Genomic DNA, 21,926 nt, shown 5'->3' on the forward strand with positions numbered 1-21,926 from the left:
TTTTGTAGGACTTAATGGCTAAGAATTAGAACATAGCAGTGGGCTGCTCTGTTGGAGTAATATAAATTGTAATTATAAATAAACATGCAAAACTGTCCTCCACTATGGTAGAAAAAGAAGTATAACTGAATATAGAAAGAAGAAAAATTAAGTCAAGGTAAAAATTAAGAATTTTCAAAGGATCACAGAGAAGACTTCAAAAATAAACTGTACCTCCCAAATTTCAGTCATTAATTCAAATTTAATACACAAAATATAAGTTTTTAAGATTTCGTGACAACGTAGCTTAACTTGAAAATTTTTCAATTTTGTACATAGAAAATACGAATTATTTGAAGAGTAAGAAATATAATAAGGAATATGCTACTAAAGACACACCACTCTTCAGTGTATCCAATAATTCTTCCCATGATAAGTCAACGTGAAGATATCATTACGTAGAGAGTATGGTATATCTTCAGCATATTTTAAGGATCATCTGAGGAGTTGTTCAGTATGGCTCAGGAGCACTTCACTGTAAATGAAAGCAATTATCCACAAGGAGCTTACAATCTAATTGTCATTGATGGGAAGAAAAGGGATGTGCAGATGGAACAACTACTATAAAATGCTACTTTTTTTAGTATCACATTCTGATGTAACTAGTATTAAACAGTATGAAAAATAGTATCATATAAACAGTAAATGCTGATAGTGGTGTACAAAAAACAGGCACTCATGTCTCTACTAAATGTTGTTCCTTAAGAATAGTGCCTTCTACAAAGTGAGAGCTCAAGAATTATGTTGACTAACCAAAATCTATAACCACAATGCCTTCTTCCTTTCTGTCACTGTGAATGAAGAGTCTGTGCTCTTAGCAAAGCCAATCATCTTCATTTGTGCACTAGATCCCACCCCTCCCTTCTATTACACTGTCAATTTTCTTAGACATGCTTTTCTAAAACACTATCAACAGCTTACAAACTTGCAATAAAATCTCCCAACTTAAAACACATCTACAACTTCATAATGTCTTCAGGAGGCCAATACTTCCCTTAAGAGTATTAGTTCTCAAAACAGCTGTCTAGTCTTTCTCTCTCTCTACTTCCTCTTTCCATTTTCTCCTAAATCTACTTCACTAAGGTTATCATCCACTGAAAATAATAGTGTCAAGGTCACCAATGACCTTCACGATAAATCTAATAATCATTTCTCAATGCTCCTCTGACTTGACCTATCAAGAGCAGTTCAGAGTATATATATCTCTTCTTTTCTTAAAATATCCAGACTTGTTCTCTGAAACACTACTCTTACTAGCTGTTCCACTCAATTTGTTGGTTGACCCACCCTCCCCTAGGTGACTTACAAAGATTAAACTACCTTAGAGCTCAGTCATCTGACCTCTTTCTATTAATCACACCTAAGTGATCTCATCCAGATACATGGCTTTAAAAACCATTTATCTACAGATAATTGCCGATTTTTATCTCCAGTCACAACCTCTCTCATCAATGATCTCCAATACCCTACCTAATATCTCTGTCTAGATGCAGGTAGGTTAATTAGTAAGGAGTACAAAAGGGCAAATGTTTGCTGAAAGAATAAATAAATGACTTCATCATCTTGGGTCTGATCTCATAGTGACGTTCAATGAGTGTGAAAGATCAGGGCTTAAGAAGAAAATAGAAATAGGTCTGCATTAAAACATACTGAAGAGAAGGTTCTGATGGAGTACTGAAAAACAATATATAGTGTGTTTACAGTTAGAATATGAAACCAGAAAAAAATTGATAGATTGGGTTTAGTAATGATGCAGATTTGAATTTTCAGGCCAATTCTATCCCCAAATTAAATCTTCCTTTGACCTAACATTTTCCTTTTTCTTCTTTTTTTTTTAAAGATTTTATTTATTCATGAAAGACACAGAGAGGCAGAGACACAGGCAGAGGGAGAAGCAGGCTTCATGCAGGGAGCCTGACGTGGGACTCGATCCCAGGACCCCAGGATCATGCCCTGGGCCAAAGGCAGGTGCCAAACTGCTGAGCCACCCAGGGATCCTCCTCTTTGTCTTCTAACCAAAGTCTGTCCTTGTTGATTTGCATTTACCTAATGACCAAGATGTTGAGCATCATTTCTAGTGCTTAATGGCCAAATGTAGATCTTATTTTGTAAACTGCCTGTTCAGTTCTTTTGCCCCTTTTTAAAAATAGTCTCTTCCTGAATTATAGAGTTCTTTGTATATTCTGGATATGTCTTTTATCAATATATATGTAGCAAATATTCTCCACCAAACTGAGGCTTGTCTTTTTATTTTCTTAGTGGTGTTTTCCCATAAGCAAGTTTTTAATTTTAATAGCTCAATGTAGCAATTTCTTCTATGGCTCATGCTTTTTGTGTCCTAAGAAATCTTTGCCTAATTCAGAGCCAGAAAGATGCTCTTCCAGAAAATTTTCTTCTAGAATTTCATGGCTTTAGCCCTTACAATTAGATTTGTAATCCATTTTTAATTAATATTTGTGTTTGATGTGAGGAAAGGGATATCCAGTTATTTCAGAAACATTCATTGAAAAGTATTCTTTCCCCATATAACCTTGGCAGCTTTGCCAAAAAGCAATTGTCCCTTAGGCTTGGGTCTATTTTTTTTAACTCCCCATGTTTGATCTACACACATCCATACTCATGCCATACCACACTGTCCTGATTACTACACCACTAAAGTCTTAAATCAGGTAATGCAAGTCCTCCAATTCTGTTCTTCCTTTTTTAAAAACATTTTTTTTTAAATTCCAGGCTCCTTCCATTTCCACTTATATATTAATTCAAAAATAAATGTTAATTTCAAAAAAAAAAAAGTTTTTTTTTTTTTTAAATCTTTCTGGGAGCTTGATTGGGACTGCACTAAATTTGTAGAAAATATAGGAAAAACTCCCTCTTAATAATATTATCCTTCAAATAGCAATGACATGCCCCTTTATTTTCTTAGGTATTCCTGACACTTTCAGCAACATTAAACAGCTCTCTGTAAGTAGGTCCTGTGTCTTTTGTTAAATTTATTCCTTATTTTGACTTATTATTCCCTTATTTGACCTTCTAAACTATTATTATTTTTATAAATTTCATTTTGATTAGCTATTGCTACTATAGAAATACAGTTGATTTTGTGTATTGATCTTAAATACTGTAACCTCTCTAAATTCACTTATTAGAATTCACTCAGGATCACAATTTCTGGGTATAAAGACAGTTTGATTTTTTCCTTTCCCATATGTATGCCCTTTATTTCACTGACCTTCAGTACAAGGCTGAACATAAATGATGAGAGCACAAATCTTTACCTTGTTCCTGATTTTAGGTAGAAAGCACTCAATCTTAATGGTTTCATCACTAAGAATGATATAAACTGCTGATTTTTCATAAATGTGCTTTGTCAAGTTGAGGAAGTTCACTTCTATTCCTAGTATTCTAAATTCTTAGCATGAATGGCTGCTGTAGACTTTGTCAAATGATTTCCCTGCATCTACTGAGATGATCTTAAGATCTACTTCCTTTACTCTTTTTTTTTAATCTTTTTTTAAAATTTGTTTAGTCTTTTATTTTATTTTTTTAAAGATTTATTTATTTATTCATTCAGAGAGAGCGAGAGAGAGGCAGAGACACAGGCAGAGGGAGAAACAGGCTCCATGCAGGGAGCCGAAGTGGGACTCGATCCAGGGTCTCCAGGATCACACCCCGGGCTGCAGGCGGCGCTAAACCGCTGCACCACCAGGGCTGCCCTACTTCCTTTATTCTATTAACATGATATAGTATATTGATGTTCAGATGTTAAGCTAACTTTGTGATCCTAGAATAAACCTTCTTAGTTAGTGTTTACTAACTTTTATATACATAGATATATACATAAAAACATACTGCTGGATTCAATTTGCTAATATTTTGTTAAAAATTCGTGCTTCAATGCTCATGAAGGATATTGGTCTGTTGTTTTCTTTGTAATGTCCTGTCTACCTCTGATATCAGGGTAATGCTGAGTTCATAAAATGAGTTGGTAAGTGTTCCTTCCCCATTATTTTCTAAAAGAGGTTGTGATATTATTTTTGCCTTAAATATTGGATAGAATTCACCAGAAGTCACCTGGCTCTGAACTTTTCACTGTGGGAAGCTGTAAATTACTAATTCAATTTCTTCAGTTGCTATAGATCCATGTAGATTTTCTAGATATGCTGGTGATCTGTGTCTTACAAGAAATTTGCCCGTTTCACTGGCATAAAGTTGTTCCTAACAGCCCTTGTCTCAACAGTCCATTTTGTCTGGTATTAATACAGTCAGTCCAAGTCACTAATGCTTACTGTTTTCAGAGTATATCTTTACCTATCATTTTATTTTTAGCCTATTTGTATGTTTGAATATAAAGTGTGTCTCCTGTAAACACCATAAAATTGGATTTTTTTTCTTTGTCTTATAATCTCTGACTTTTGGGTGGAATGTTCATTCATTCCATTTCCAAATAACAAAACTATTGATATGGCTGGATTTAGGTTTTTATTTTGATGTGTTTTCTATTTGTCTCATTTGTCTCACCTCATATGTTCCTCTTTTCTTCATTTACTGCCTCTTCTCTTTTAAACAAAAATACTTTAGTGTATCTTTTTTTTATTCCTTTATTTAGTTTTAACCTGTATCTCTTTGTGCATGATTTTTACTTACTCTAGAAACTACAAAGTGCACATTTATTTATCACAACTTATTCATCTTAATACTGACTTCTAGGAAAATAGAATAAATTTGTGCCAGCCTAACTCCATCTTCCCTCTTTTGCCTGATATGATCATGCCCAAACCTGTCTCACCACCTGTATATTTCATAGTATATACTGGATTACTCACAACAGAAATCAGGGAATCATTCTAGATTCCTCCCTCGCCCTTACCCCCTATATCTAATCAGTAACTCCTGTTCATTCTGCCTCCTCAATATCCCACAACAGCCTTTCTCCTCTTCATCTTTATTGCCGCTGCTCAGATTCTGTCCTTATTCATCTTTTACTTAGCCTACTGCGTTAGCCTCCTACTGGTCTCTGTTTCAGTTACATCATTTCTCTATTACCATGCTATCACTTACACAGCTCCCACATATAGTAATTCAAAAATGCAAATCTTACATCATTCTTCTCAGGAACATTTTTCAATGGCTTCTAACTGATAAAGGATAAAACCTAACCTCCACAGAACATCACACAAAGCCCTCAGTCATCTGGCCCACTACCTATCACTGTCTAACCCCACTGATCACCATTATCTGATAAAATGTTATGTACCAAATGATAGAAAAGTATTTATAATTTCCTGAACACAACTTTCTCATATTTTTGTGCCATTTCCTCTACATGGAATGTTCTCCCCATGCATGTCAGGAAAGAAAATACTTACTAATACTTACTAATCCTTAACCTCTCAACTTAACTGCTGTCTCCTTTATATAATCTGATTCTACAAAGTAGTCCCTCAATCCTCTCAACACTTTGCACACTGTACACTAGTTCTCTTTCTGCATTTTAGTGCAGTAGTTTGTTCTTGTCTCTTTTTAAATCTCCTTAAAGATGGAAACTATCTTTTTATCTTTCAACCCTCAGTGCACTGTCTGGCACATAGTAGGTCCTCAATTATTATGTTTTTAATTAATAAATGAATTATGAAGGCAGAAATGATATATGAAGGCATGAACAAGAATGAATACTCCTAAATTAACTGCAGAGAATAAATAGCTACCTTAGGAATTGCAGGGAGTCAATAATAATTGTAGTTCATTTATATTATGCACCTATCACCCAGCCTGTGCTAAGCTCTTACATACACTATAACAAAAAAACTATAGAGAGATGTTATCATGAAATCCATTTTGTAGATGCATAAACAGAGACACAAAAATGTTAAAAAGCCAGTTCAAGGTCGTAAGTGAATAAACATAAGACCAAGAGAGGTATATATTAACCAATATTCCATTCTGCTTTTCAATATAGCCCAATGTTAAATCTTCACCACTATTTCTAGGGCTCTGTTAGCCCTTATTATATGTAGTTGCTGTCTTCTTCATTTTCTCTTTTCTCTGTACTTTTATATTCTTCTACCTCTCTCCTTTTTCTTTCTTCCTTTCCCTTTCTCTTCTTCTAATTCTACCAATTTCCATAATGAACATAATCAGTATTAAACTATATAATCAGGTATTTCACTCTAATATTCTCTTTTCTCCTTTATCCAAGAATATCATAGGAAAGAAGAGAGTAGGATAAAATAAGACAGGGAAGAAAAAGTAGGGACAGTTAGTAAGAAAGAAGGTGAGTTAAGATCATATAGTGTAAAAGAAAATTTCCAGAAACAAAACAAAAAAAAAATTAGAAGAGATCTTTGAAAACAGCAAAAGAAAAACGGATGATTTTTACTAAGAGCAACATTTTACTTGAATTATGAAAGGATGTAAGAAAGAATAATACTTGGTAAGGAAAAGGAGACATCCAACCAGTGAAGACCACTTGTGTAAAACAGTATAAAACAACAAAGAAGAAAAGATTATAGCTAGAAAAGATAGCTAAATCAAATAAAGGTTTTTTATATATCAAATATATGTTTTGTGGTTCTTTTGTTTAACTAGAAATCTGAGCATGATTAAATATCAAATTAAATAAGTTTGCCTGCTGCAAAAAACAGTTCTGTGACAGTAAGGGCCTTGTCTGTCTTGTTCATACTTACCACACTCAAGGCTTGGGACACAGTAGATACAGATTCTCAATAACTATACATACAATTATTCTAATCCAAAAAAAATCTATAAATTGTAATTAATTCCTCACTTGACTTAATTTAATGTTGTATCTTCTATCAACTGAATGTTACAATGTGCATTCACTGTACAAATATTTGTTGAGGCCCCCTATGTGCCACATATCATTCTGGGCCATGTGAATACAATTGGACAAAACCAAAAAATGCTCATACTCTAATAAGAACCAAATACACACCACAAAAAAAAGGATATAAAATGAAAGATGAAAATCATGTGATCATCTTAGTAGATACAGAAAAAGCAATGACAAATTTCAGTATCTGTTCCTGATAAAAACTCTCAACATCTATATAGAAGGAACATACCTCAACATAATAAAGGCTAAATATGACAAATGTACAGTTAACACTATACTCAATATGACAAACTGGAAGCTTTTCCTCAAAAAACAGGAATAAGATAAGTATGTCGACTCTTGCCACTTTTATTCAACACCTACTGGAAGTCCTAGCCATAGCAATCAGACATGAAAAAAAAAAACAAAAGGATCCAAACTAGTAAGGAAGAAGTATAACTATTACTATTTGCAGATGATATAATACTACACAGAAAACCCTAAAGACCACCAAAAACTATTAAAATTAATAAATGAGGGGTGCCTGGGTGGCTCAGTTGCTTAAGTGTCTGACTTCAGCTCAGGTTCAGTGCCCTGGGATCAAGCCCCACATCAGATTGTGCTCAGCAGGAAGTCTGCTTCTCCCTTTCCCTCTCCTTTTGCCCCTCCTCCTGCTCATGCTAGCTCTCTTTCTTTCTCTCTCTCAAATAAATAAATAAAATCTTAAAAAAATAAACAAATTCAGTAGGCTTGCAGGATACAAAATTAATAATACAGAAATCTGTTGTGTTTCTATACATTAACAATGAAGCAGCAGAAAGAGAAATTAAGAAAGCAATCTCATCTACAATTGCACCAAAAGAGAATAAAATACCTAGGAATAAATTTGACCAAGGAGGTAGAAGACTGAAAACTATAAAACATGGATGAAACAAACTGAAGATGATACAAACAAATAGAAAGATATTCCATGCTCATGGACCAAAGGAATTAATATTATGTTAAAATTAAGCAATGCATTAAAATGTCCATACTACCCAAAGCAATGTACAGATTCAATAGAATACCTATCAATACCAACAGCATTTTTCACATAACTAGAACAAATAATCCCAAAATCTGTATGGAGCCACAAAAGACCATGAATACCCAAAGCAATCTTGGGAAGAAAAAAAAAAACACAAGAAAAACAGAACAAAGTTGGAGGTAAAAATTCCCACATTTCAAGATATACTGCAAAGCTGTAGCAATCAGAAAAAGTATGGTACTGGCACAAAAACAGACACATGGATCAAGAGAACAGGACAGAGCCCCAAAATAAACCCACACTTACATGGTCAATTAATCTTCGCCAAAGAAGGCAAGAATATACAATGGAGAAAAGAAGGTCCCTTCAATAAACAGTGAAAAACTAGACAGCTACATGCAAAAGAATGAAGTTGGACTCCTTTTTACACTAAACAAAAATAAACTCAAAATGGATTAAAGACTTAAATCTGGGACCTAAAATCATAAAACTCCTAGAAGAAAACATAGTCAATAATCTCTGATATAAACTTTAACAACATTTTTCTAGATACTTCTTAGACAAGGGAAATAAAAGCAAAAATAATCTAATGGGACTACACCAAAAAATAAAAAGCTTTTGCACAGTGAAGAAAAAAATCAACAAAACAAAAAGGCAACCTACTGAGTGGGAGAAGATATGTGCAACTGATATATGAAATAGTGGGTTAACAGCCAAAACATATAAAGAACATACATAACTCACACCAAAAAAAATCCAATTAAAAAATGGGCAGGGGATCTGAAAAGACATTTTCCCAAAAAAGACATGCAGAGGGCCAAAAGACACATGAAAAGATGCTCAACATCACTAGTCATAGGGAAATGCAAATCAAAACCACAATCAGACATTACCATATACCTGGTCAGAATGGCTAGTATCAAAAACACAAGAAATAACAAGTGCTGGTGAGGACGTGGTGAAAAAGGAATCCTTGTGCACTGCTGGTAGGAATGTGAATTGGTACAGTCACTGTGTAAAACAGTATGGAGGTTCCTCAAAATATAAAAGGTAGAAATTACCATGCAATCCAGTAATCCCACTGCTGAGTATCTATACAAAGAAAATGAAACCACTAATTCAAAAAAATATATATGCATCCCTATGTTTGTTTATTGCAGCATTATTTACAATAGCCAAGACAGAAGCAACCCAAGTGTTCATCAACAGATGAATGGATGAAAACGGTATGACTGATATATACATACATACACACACACACACACAAACACACACACCCCAAATGGAAAGTTACTCAGACATAAAAAAGTATGAGACTTTGCCATTTGCAACAACATGGATAGACCTAGGGGCTATTATGCCAAGTGAAATAAGTGAGACAGAGAAAGGAAAATACCGTATGATTTCATTTCTATATGTAATTAAAAAAAAAAGGCAAAATACCTATAAACACAGAGAACAATATGGTGGTTGCCAGAATAAGATGCTAAAAGTGATTAAGTCCTAAAAAATTAAAAAACTGCAATAATGAAAAAATCAGTGATTAAGAGGGCATGGAGGATAACAGTTTCTATAGGGTAGTTATGGAAGGCCTCTTTGCCTAGGTGATATTTGAACGAGAAAGTGAACCAGGTTAATAAGCAAAGAGCATTATAGATAGATGAAACAGTAAGTCCAAAGACCAGAGAAGGGAGAACACTTAGTATGTATGAGGAAGGGCAAGAAGGCCACTATAGCTAGAGTATAGGAAATGAAGGAAAAGTAACAAAACCAGCTGTAATATATCAATAATTAATCTATAATAATTATCATTATTCCTAATTATCATTAGAGTCTTTCACACATAAATAGTTTCTAAACTAATACATGAGGGGGGAAATTTAGAAAAATTTCTAATTTGTTACTGTGCAAAAATCCTGTCTTCATATTTTTCTTTATATAACCAAAGAGTTCCAATTGTTTTAAAAATGCAAGTAAGTACAGCATGTCTTAAGTACAGCATGTCAATCTATGAATTAAAAATATTTCACATTAGGTTTCAGTAAGTTTACATCCACTAATGTCAAATATGATACAATACCATCTTCCATACAGAGAGCAGTGTCCTACTCAGTAGATGTGAACACTCTTTGGACAAGACTGCTACAGCATCCTTTCTTTCTTTTTTTTTTTTTTTTAAAGATTTTATTTATTTATTCATGAGAAACACAGAGAGGAGAGAGAGAGAGAGAGAGAGGCAGAGACACAGGCAGAGGGAGAAACAGGCTCCACACAGGGAGCATGACATGGGACTTGATCCCAGGTCTCCAGGATCACGCCCTGGGCTGAAGGTGACACTAAACCACTGAGCCACCCGGGCTGCCCTACAACATCCTTTCTTTTTGAAAAGACTCCAACTAGAGTATTGATGTTAACTCTAAGAGCTATGTGTTAAAGATAAACTCAAAATGGATGAAAGATCTAAATGTGAGACAAGATTCCATCAAAATCCTAGAGGAGAACACAGGCAACACCCTTTTTGAACTTGGCCACAGTAACTTCTTGCAAGATACATCCATGAAGGCAAGAGGAACAAAAGCAAAAATGAACTATTGGGACTTCATCAAGATAAGAAGCTTTTGCACAGCAAAGGATACAGTCAACAAAACTAAAGACAACCTACAGAATGGGAGAAGATATTTGCAAATGACATATCAGATAAAGGGCTAGTTTCCAAAATCTATAAAGAACTTATTAAACTCAACACCAAAGAAACAAACAATCCAATCATGAAATGGGCAAAAGACATGAAGAGAAATCTCACAGAGGAAGACATAGACATGGCCAACAAGCACATGAGAAAATGCTCTGCATCACTTGCCATCAGGGAAATACAAATCAAAACCACAATGAGATACCACCTCACACCAGTGAGAATGGGGAAAATTAACAAGGCAAGAAACCACAAATGTTGGAGAGGATGTGGAGAAAGGGGAACCCTAAAAAAAAAAAAGAAAAGAAAGGGGAACCCTCTGGCACTGTTGGTGGGAATGTGAACTGGTGCAGCCACTCTGGAAAACTGTGGAGGTTCCTCAAAGAGTTAAAAATAGATCTGCCCTACGACCTAGCAATTGCACTGTTGGGGATTTACCCCAAAGATACAGATGCGGTGAAACGCCGGGACACCTGCACCCCGATGTTTATAGCAGCAATGTCCACAATAGCCAAACTGTGGAAGGAGCCTCAGTGCCCATCGACAGATTAATGGATAAAGAAGATGTGGTCTATGTATACAATGGAATATTACTCAGCCATTAGAAACAACAAATACCCACCATTTGCTTCAACGTGGATGGAACTGGATGGTATTATGCTGAGTGAAATAAGTCAATCGAAGAAGGACAAGCATTATACGGTCTCATTCATTTGGGGAATATAAAAAATAGTGAAAGGGAATAAAGGGGAAAGGAGAAAAAAATGAGTGGGAAATATCAGAAAGGGAGACAGAACTTGAGAGACTCCTAACTCTGGGAAACGAACAAGGGGTGGTGAAAGGGAGGTTGGCGGGGGGTGGGGGTGACTGGGCAATGGGCACTGAGGGGGGTACTTGATGGGATGAGCACTGGGTGTTATGCTATATGTTGGCAAATTGAACTCCAATTAAAAAATAAAATAAAATAAAATAAAATAAAATAAAATAAAATAAAATAAAATAAAATAAAATAAGGAATCAGGGTTGCTAAAAAAAAAAAAAGAGAGAGAGCTATGTGTTAAGAAGAATACACATTAGTGAGTCCAATTTTCTAATCATGTCCCTCTTCCACCTACCTGCCAATAACTTAGCATAGTTTAAAAAGGATTCCACTTTCTCCATCTATGTCATAATACCCACTCATAGGTTAATATGTGTAATAAAAAACTAATTCCATTAAGTCAAGATATTTTTCATACTCATATTTTTTGTTTAATAAGTGTTAAAAGTAGGTTAGCAATAAAAAAAATCTAAAATATCAACAAAACATATCTATATTAAAGAGGAAACAATCCAGAGGGCATTTACATCGGGAGAAGAAAGCTAGTTGACAAGCAAAATGAAACCCAATTTCTTCCAAGAAATTTGAAAAGCAAGTTTTAAATGTCTTTTTTTCAAAGAAAGAAGACATAATACTGGAAAAGAACCCAAGTGTGCATTTGACAAGTAGAGAACTTGCCTACAGTTACGTAATTAAAATAAAATGAATAAAAATGCAGCATTAAACATGCTGCAAAATGTGCACGCTCGATCCAGCCAAGACAGTTACACCCACTCCCATTAGTAAAACAAAATGTAAGACAAAATGGGAAACTAATGAGCTCAGCTGTAGGGGCTTGTTTTTTAATTTTCATCCATTTGCTCAAAACGTAGTTTCTATTTTACCCTAAAATCTTTTGTTGGATATAAGGGGAATTAAATGTTCCTAAAGAAAAAAAATCAGAATAAACTCTGAAAATGCATAACACAAGTCTCATTTGTTCTATTTTTTTTTTTTTAGTCTCATTTGTTCTAATACACATTTGGTATGTTCTGTGTTAACATTTTTGACAGGTTAATCGTTTGTCTTCATGTTTAAAGAACATAAATGTTTTGCCAGTGCTGTTAAACAGATCCTGAGGAGGGAGAAAAGAAAACGTTATAGAAGGAGAAAGGTCTATTTTTTCAAGATGCTTTGTTAAAGCAAATCGCAGTGAGGGACTACATACCTAGGAAACTTGACCATGGTAGGTATACGGAAACCATGACTCATGAAAGTAGAAATAAAGTCAATTAATAAAGATAAACATTTTAAAGGGACACTTTTCTAATTTGAAATAAAGAAATAAGTTATTTGAAAATCTTTCAGGCTAAAAACAATAGTCTCAACGTTTATGATGAAAGCAGTAATAAAAAAAACTCAAGGCTAAAGAATAAAGAAAGTAAAAGCCAAGAGGATTCTTCAGAGAATGGATAAAGTAGCAAAGGTGACAAAGTTAATTTCTGTGAAAAATCAGTTCACTAAGCAAAGTAAGGAGATTACTGGATACCGATATATTTGCTATTCAGTTTCACTTTTAATTGACTATATTTAGTATTGTTTGGTTTTAATTAGCTTAATTTAATTAGAAACAAAAAATTATGAGAGATATTTTCATCAAATTCAACTATAATTCCAGTTTAAATTTTAAAATAATGTTTAGTTTCACGTTTTCCTTAGGTTAAGACTCGACGTCTGATTCCATGACAATAAACACTACCTTAATGGATACCCCTAATAAAAAGCACCAAACTTCAATCTGATTTCTAATAAGGATGTGTTATTCAATGCAAGTTACCAAAATTAAACAAAACTCTACAACAATAAAAGAATCAGAGAGGACATCTGAATTAGCTTAAATACAGAACATAATCTACAATTCAGATAAGTATTAGTGGCTATCATATATCATGAATTAGTTCAATTTGAATTAGAATTTGAAAATGAATCTACTAAAACAATTTTAAAATACTTGTTCTGTTTATACCATAAAATTTTATCTCAAATCCAGCACACCTAAAAAAATGTCAGCAAATAAACTTATTCTTCCTCCCAAATCTATTCCCTGTTTCCATTAATATCAATTTATTAGGAGATCCCTAGGCTTCAAAATCTCAGCATTATAGGACTCCTCCCTTCCTCCTCCTCAACTTGTCCATTCCTATTAGCCCTAACACCTAGTATCTTTGACATTTATCTCCTTACTCGTCTCATTATGAAGACTTTAGTTTTAACATTACCTTTATTAGTCTCTGACAATTGCACCGAACCTGAGCTCCCAACTTCTAGTTTTGATGCATGCCAATATATCTTACAAACTCTTTCTAGATTAAAACTGTAAGGAACTCCCCACTTTAAAAACTTCTAAGAAATTCCTGCTAAATACAGAATAAAAGCCCAAGCTTATTAGGATCTTACTTAAGATCCTTCCCAATATGGGATCAATCTTCCAATACAATTCCCATTATTCTCTTTCATTTCAATGTAGGGGTACCATTTGCTACAAGCCAAAGAAAATTAACTGACATTTTTTGTACATGGCCTATAATATCTGACTTATTTCATTGTAAATCATTAATAGATTTCTTCTATTTAAAATGGGATGCCTGAGTGGCTCAGTGATTGAGCATCTGCCTTTGGCTCAGGGTGTGATCCTTGTCCAGGGATCAAGTTCCATAATGGGCTCCTTGCAGGAAGCCTGCTTCTCCCTGTGCCTATGTCTCTGCCTCTTTCTGTCTCTCTCATGAATAAATAAATAAATACAATCTTTAAAATTAATAATAATAATTTATTATTAATAATAATCTACTCATCCAATTATTCAAGGTACAGGTTTTTTGTTTGTTTGCTTATTTAAGTAGGCTCCACACCAAATGTAGGGCTTTAATTCACAACTCTGGGATCAAGAGTCACATGCTCTACTGATTGAGCCAGCTAGGTGTCCTTTAAAGTTAAAGTTTATTTTCTTTTTTAAGATTTTATTTTTAAATAATCTCTACACCCGAAGTGGGGCTCAAACTCACAATCCTGAGACCAAGAGTTGCACACTCTACAGAATGAGCCAGCCAGGTGCCCTCACATTATAGTTTCATTATAGTTTCTATTGAAACTATAGAATAGTTTCTATGAAACTATTTCATTATAGTTTACATGTTATCTCCTTCAGCATGCCTTCTCTGATTTCCCCACCAATGTATAAATTCCTCCTCTACTGAACACATTTGGCATACTGTCAATTTATCATATAATACCTCACACTATGGCTATTTATGTAACAACATTACCTCTTACTAGATTTCATAAGAGGGAAATGACTAGAAGGGGAAAGTTCCTTAAGGGAAATATCTACAGAGCCATGCACACAATAAGCATTATATATATATAATATATATATATATAATATATATATATGTATGTTATATATATATATAACATAAATGAATGCTGACATATACAAGCATACATATTATATTGATAAAGAGGTATAAAATAGTATGAAAATAACATATCTAGTGGGTTAAATATATGGCATTAATTTCAAACTTGAATGTGGCCTAAATTTAAAGAACTGGTATTATAAAGTAACTAGGTTTTCAAATTATTATTACCAGTATTAATGCCAAAGGGGAAAAAAATCAAATCCACATGTTCTTACACAACATGAAATTCAAATACTAGAACATATTATTTACTCTACATATAAGCAGTTTTGTTTTATAAATAAATATATATATTAGAAAGTTTTTGACAGCATATTAAATTAATAAAAAGAATTCTCCCTTACTTCGAGTTAGTTTTGGAAATCTTTTTTTCAGCTTCTTCTTTAATGGATTAAGCTCAGGCATTATTTCTGGAACAGCTACATAAAAGTCTGATTGAATTTCATCATCCAAAATCTGAAAATCAGGGGAAAAAAGATAAATTATATGAAAAGCTTTATCCTTCTGAAAATAAAGTATAATGTAGTAATTTCCCTTAGAACTTAGAAAACAGACATTAAGCACAATCTTTTCTTCAAACACAAAGACCTTACAAACACATTTACCAATTATGAAAACCATTAGAACCAAAATATTTTCTGATGTTCTTTCATTTTTTTTTATTTTTATTTTTTAAGATTTTATTTATTCATTCATGAGACAGAGAGAGAGAGAGAGAGAGAGAGAGAGAGAGAGAGAGAGAGAGAGAGAGAGACACAGAGACACAGGCAGGGGGAGAAGCCGTCTCCACACAGGAAGCCTGACATGGGACTGGATCCCAGGTCTCCAGGATTACGCCCTGGGCTGAAGGTGGCGCTAAACCGCTGAGCCACCGGGGCTGCCCTGATGTTCTTTTAAAAACTGCCCACATTCCTAAAAAAAAATTCATCTGATTTAATTCTTACATGGGGTTATACTAGGCAAAAGTATAATAAACTAGAAGATAGCACTGATGTACATGCCTCATATACTCCTAACAAAGGTGAATTCCTATGTTCATTAAAACTGGCCATAGAAACAATGCCAAAAATTGTGCAATATATCACATGTAAAATTAATAACACTCAAATTGCTAGCAACCACACTGCTTTCCTAAATTTTGAGCATCAAGAGAACTAATCTATAATTATTTTCACAAAGAACTGAAACTAAACTTCTATTGCCTCCAATAACTAAAAATAAAAGAGGAATGAGATGGTCAAAGATAAATTCATTTATATTTATCCATACTCTAATTCCATTTTAATAGCAAAAATAATAATAATATACAAATTTTTAAAAACAGTTTTAATGTAGGCAAGCATCTAAAATAATCATTAGACTACAATATAGTCCATTTAAACATACAGTTGATTACAAAGTGATTACAAAAACATTTAGTTTGATTATAGAAAAGCAACTTTTTAGAATAATACTGCCTGGACAACAAATATTTTACCAATGATTCTTTTTGCATATACTATTACCATAGTATGTCACTCAAAAAACGCAGTTTGGGGTTACACAATAAACCCTAAAATCTTGTACCATGGCAAAATTAAACAGTGATTCTGGAATTTTACCTTTCTGTTACTATTCTTATTTTTACAAATTCTTTACTCCCTAAATAACTTACTCTGGTCCCCTTAACAATAACTTGCATTAAGCAAGCACTTAACACATGTGCCAAGCATTCTGCTAAACATGTCAAATGATTTAGTTCATCCAGTCTTTACAATAATTCTAGGAGGCCAGTACTGATGTTGGCCACACATTCCAGATAGGAAACTGAGGTCTCAAGGCATATTAGACTGTGCACTTACAAAAAGCAGACCCAGATCTCAAACACATGTAATGTAGTTCCAGAACCCAGAGCTCTCATTCATATAAATATGAAAACAGAGGCAATTTTTAAATGTCAAAGAACTGCATGTGAAATTTCTACTCTAAGATTACTTTCCAATATGGATTTTATGACATGTTCCTTTAAATTTATGTGTGAAAGTTATGTTACAGTTAACCTTAAAATCACATCTTGGAATAATACAAAACTATATAAACAAAAACCATGCTTTAGGGAGGAGTAAAAATTAAATCATTTAAAGATCTCTCACAACCAAGTATATTTGTGATATCTCAAAATGAAACAAAATGATTAAATAAAGGCCTTACCTAAATGACTATTAGTTTAGTAAATTCACCACACCTTAGCTTTTTTTTTTTTTTTTTAAAATCTACGATAGTCACACACAGAGAGAGAGAGAAGCAGAGACACAGGCAGAGGGAGAAGCAGGCTCCATGCACCGGGTAGCCCGACGTGGGACTCGATCCCGGGTCTCCAGGATCGCGCCCTGGGCCAAAGGCAGGCGCCAAACCGCTGCGCCACCCAGGGATCCCCGTACCTTACCTTTTATAAGTGCTAAGTAAAATAGTGTTTAATCTAAATAAAAAATACAGAGTGTGTTAAAAAATTACACTCATGATACTATTTACAAAACTGGATTGAATTTATTTCATAACTTGAATATCTTTGAAAATTAACATGAATGAGGGATGCCTGGGTGGCTCAGTTGGTTGGGTGGCATACTCTTGATTTTGGGTCAGGTCATGAGCTCAGTATATAGTCTGCTTAAGGAGTCTTTCCCTCTCCCTCTGCCCCTCCCCCCATTCATATGCTTGCTTGTTTTCTCTCTCTCTCTCTAATAAATAAATAAATCTTAAAAAAAATAACATGGATGAGCTTTGAAAGATTCCATGTGAAAAAAAATCATAATAAATAAAAATTAAAAAATTAAAAAGAAAGATTCCATGTGATAACCTGTAAGAATATGCTAGTGATGCCTTATACAGATGGCATTTTTCCTCTAGTAATAGATCATCAATGGTATCCCTAAGAGAAATTTTGTACCTGTAATATTGACCAAATAATTTCAAAATGTACTTGCTTTCCTTATTTGGGTTACTTTTTCAAATATGTTTTATTTAATAAGCAATGTTACAGACATTTATTTCTTGAGAAGTAATTTCTTGCTTAACATTTAACTTCATTTAAACTCCATTGTTGTTTTGACAGTTCTACCAGACACTCTTATGCTTTCTGGAAAAAAAAAACAGATGGAAGGCAGTACACTAATTTAATAAGAATAGTTAGTTCTCTGGCTCCAGACATTAAGCTCTACTCTCCAATTCCAAAGAATATGTGGTATTGTTTAGTTTTTAAAAATTAAAAGAATTTTAATAATTTGATTAAAGTTTATCATACATCAGAAAGAACTGGTACCACCCTCTGATTTTGAGCCAGACTCTGCATGAAAGCATAATCTCTTTGTATTTTCCATTAGTGCTACTCCCAAAAATCATTCTGGAGACTCTCCTTAAAAATAGAGAATCCTCCCCACATTTAGAGTACTATTGGGGGTGGAAAAAATAAAAAAACCTACAAACACTCTTCTACATCCCAAAGGAAGGGCCCAGTTCAAACTTTCCCCAAATGCAAATCTGAATATGGAACAAAAGAAATTTTCAGGGACACCTAGGTGGCTCACCAGTGAGCATCTGCCTTTGGCTCAGGGCCTGTTCCTGGAGTCTGGGGATCAAGTCCCACATCAGGCTCCTTGTGGGAAGCCTGCTTCTCCCTCTGCCTATGTCTCGGCCTCTCTATCTCTCTCATGAATAAATAAATAAAATCTTTAAAAAAAAAAAAGAAATTTTCATACACTTTCTCCTGCGCCAAATACAAAAAGTATTCCTATAACCTAAACAATTAAATTTAAAAGAGAAAGATTTTAGAGAATGTTAAAGAAAATCTCTTGTATTTTCAAAAATAACTCCCAAAATTCAACAGACAGGCTTCTTCTTCCCACCTCTTTTTTTTTTTAAGTTTTTTTTTTTTAATTTTTATTTATTTATGATAGTCACACAGAGAGAGAGAGAGAGAGAGGCAGAGACACAGGCAGAGGGAGAAGCAGGCTCCACGCACCAGGAGCCTGATGTGGGATTCGATCCCGGGTCTCCAGGATCAGGCCCTGGGCCAAAGGCAGGCGCCAAACCGCTGCGCCACCCAGGGATCCCTTCTTCCCACCTCTTAAAAAAAAAAAAAATGTTGTTCTGATTGCAATTCAGCTCCACAAATTCTTTGTTACTTTCTCAATACAAGCAGCATAACCATTTGTTGCCTCATGGGGAATCTATGCAACTCTGAAGTGGCTGCAGAGTAAAAGTTAAGAGTAATTATAAGTATCATATTACAAAAAAAAAAGTATATTACTACAGAGGTCAGATACTATCCTTTGTGATCTGTAAAGTTAATCTTACTTTTCACCTCAAGAAGGCAAAAACAAATATTTGAGCTTCAAAAAATGAATAATGATGTTCATGAGTGCTACCTTTTAAATGTCATTTTAAATCTCCCACTCAAAACCAAAGAGTCATATTGCCCTTTCCAGTCTACTTACAAAACTCTCACAAACATACAGCAAGAAAAGAGGGGGAAAAAAATCACAATATAAATCAAGCATAATTAGTATCAGACTGGATAGTTTTTTCTTAGCTTGATTTTGAGACTTAAAAGAGTGGGAAAATTCTTCCCTGTTCTACAAAGCTTTACTAACCATTTACATTACATCAAAAGATGTAAGCATAGTGGTTAGGTTCCACATGTAACAAATCAATGGATGGCAAAGATAACAATTTCTATAACTAATGAACATGAATATAACACTGTACCTTCTGAATCAGATTAGTTCCTCCTGCAAACGCAGCTCCATTTTCTTCTGCTATTTTAATCTCTGATGCATTCTATAAATACAATAGTTTGAACATCAATCTTTAAGTAAATTCAATCTGCTTTCAAGTATTTTGTAAGAAATAATATCACAGGTCAAAGTAAAAATTGTGGTTTTACTTTTAACTGAAAATGCATCAATTCTCAATCAGACGCATCAGAGATATTACATCCTGTACAAGTTTACTTTGTAGGTGATTAAGGTGTTTCTTGACTAACACATGAGGAAACACATTGAAACACATTGAACCAGAGTGGTTCAACCTAACTCTTCAATGCCTTCAATATATATTCTTCCAAAAGTAAAAGATTAAAATATATTTAGTTTTGCTAACTTAAATGGAGACATCACCAACATAGAAGAGGAAAAATTACTTAAGAAATGACAAAATCAAAACTAGATTGTACACCTGAAATATAAGACTGTATGTTAACTAACTAGAATTAAAAACTTAAAATAAATTTAGCCAGCTGTCTGAAAATTCAAAAGAAAAACACAAGATTAGTTATTGTCTTTCTGTATATTCCATTTATGCCATTTGATTTTACTGTGAAAATGTATCACTCCATTAAATCATTCAAGTTTTATAGCGTTCCAACAGCTATATTCTCCACTTTTCTAGAAATAAAATCTCTTCCTTGAAAGTGAGGCAGATATAGAAGAATCAAAATGCTCTAACAATTTATAAATACATTACAAATAAATGTTTATAAGTAACACAAAAAGACTGAAAAAGAGCCATATGACTCTGTTACAGCTTCGACTTTCCTGGCTTTCCAGACTAGATATTTTTAAAAGTGTGGTTTCTGTCTTCACAGTACTAAGTGAGCTCATTGCTTTAAAATAATTTCATTGTTTTTGAAAAGAGTACTTTGAGTTGGAAGCAGGAACTAGTAGGACAAATTCTCTATTTCTCTTCAGTTTCTTATAAGAAACATAATGTAGTAGATTAAAAACGATGAAATTAATATTCTAGTTTAGCTCTTTCTCAAACTAATGACATAACCTCAAATAAGGCACCTAACTGCTTCAAATGGGGAAAATAAGGCTATGTGACTAGTCTACTCATTCAGTTAATCTAAGCACTGATCAATGTTATATGTAAAAAAATTAAATGATATGAAAAGTTGGCAAAGGTTACTCACCCCTGTAAGTACAGCAACTTTATTGATTTCTGAAATGAATGGGTATGGAAAACTAAGAACACTGGCAAATGGCTCCACTTTTTTCTAAATATACAACAATGGAAAAATAATTAAGAAAAATTCATTCATCTTTTCTGTATCTCTTACATCTACAAAAAACAAAGCTAACATGTTTTGTTTTCAACATTTTAGTTCTACCATATGTCCTCTAATTAATTCAGAACTATTTACTGATTACTATTAAAGCATAAGAGACTATCAAAAAATCATAATGAAAATCTATCTCTCCCACCTCCATACTGCCATAGCACTTGGTTTCTGTCTCTACATCATTCTTCACAGTTTCTCCTATATTAAAAGATGTGTTTGCATACCCATATCTTCCCCAGAACCTAGTACAATGCCTTCTACATGATAGATATCAATAAATGTTTACGGGATGCCTGAGTGCCTCAGCAGTTGAGCGTCTGCCTTCTGCTCAGGGCATGATCTCGTGATCCACAGATCCAGCCCTGCTTTGGGATCCCTGCAGGGAGCCTACTTCTCCCTCTGCCTATGTCTCTGCCCCTCTCTCTCTCTCTGGCTCTCTCATGAATAAATAAAATCTTTAAAAAATAAATAAATAAATGTTTACTACCTTGAATTAAATTAAAAAGAACGTGTAAGTTTTTTGATATTATCAAGGAGTGTATGAGCACAGCTATGCATAATGGACAACAGAAAATATCCAGCTAATCTGCTTAGTAGGTCACTATTAACCCTAAATCAAAGATAGAAATGCCAAGCCTGAAAGGCTCTTTTGACTGGGTCTATTCTGAAACTATATAGACTGCCTACCACTTTGAAAGACATTTGGGAAGTCAGTTAGAAAATCTAAGATATGTAATGGCGTGCATTGAGACACCCACCCAAACATGGGTGGAGATTCATCAGGGCCTTTTTTGTTCAGTTACCTAAGCCAAGGATCTGTCTAGCCCTGTGGCTCATATCACTTAGAGAGACTTCACATGGAAACAAGTTCTAGGCCCATAGTTTTTGTGCAGTTTTAAGATCTAGAAAAAAGGGAAAAAGGGTTGTTCCCCAATTAAAACTGATTGAAAGGTTATATTTT

General features: G+C 34.0%; 1 protein-coding gene across 3 annotated transcripts in view; it reads right to left on the reverse strand.

The window, feature by feature from the left end:
• MRPL1 (mitochondrial ribosomal protein L1) overlaps positions 1–21,926 on the reverse strand; it is a 95,891-nt gene that overhangs the window by 44,020 nt on the left and 29,945 nt on the right. For all 3 annotated transcript variants that reach the window (XM_055313097.1, XM_055313096.1, XM_055313095.1), the window contains 3 exons: positions 20,816–20,899; positions 19,612–19,683; positions 15,213–15,324 (listed from right to left, as the gene is read on the reverse strand). In XM_055313097.1, the coding sequence (XP_055169072.1) occupies positions 15,213–15,324; positions 19,612–19,683; positions 20,816–20,899 (268 nt within the window). The remainder of the gene's footprint in view (positions 1–15,212; positions 15,325–19,611; positions 19,684–20,815; positions 20,900–21,926) is intronic.

This window comes from Nyctereutes procyonoides, unplaced genomic scaffold (assembly GCF_905146905.1).
Source record: "Nyctereutes procyonoides isolate TBG_1078 unplaced genomic scaffold, NYPRO_anot_genome, whole genome shotgun sequence".
In the NCBI taxonomy this organism is placed as follows: domain Eukaryota; kingdom Metazoa; phylum Chordata; class Mammalia; order Carnivora; family Canidae; genus Nyctereutes; species Nyctereutes procyonoides.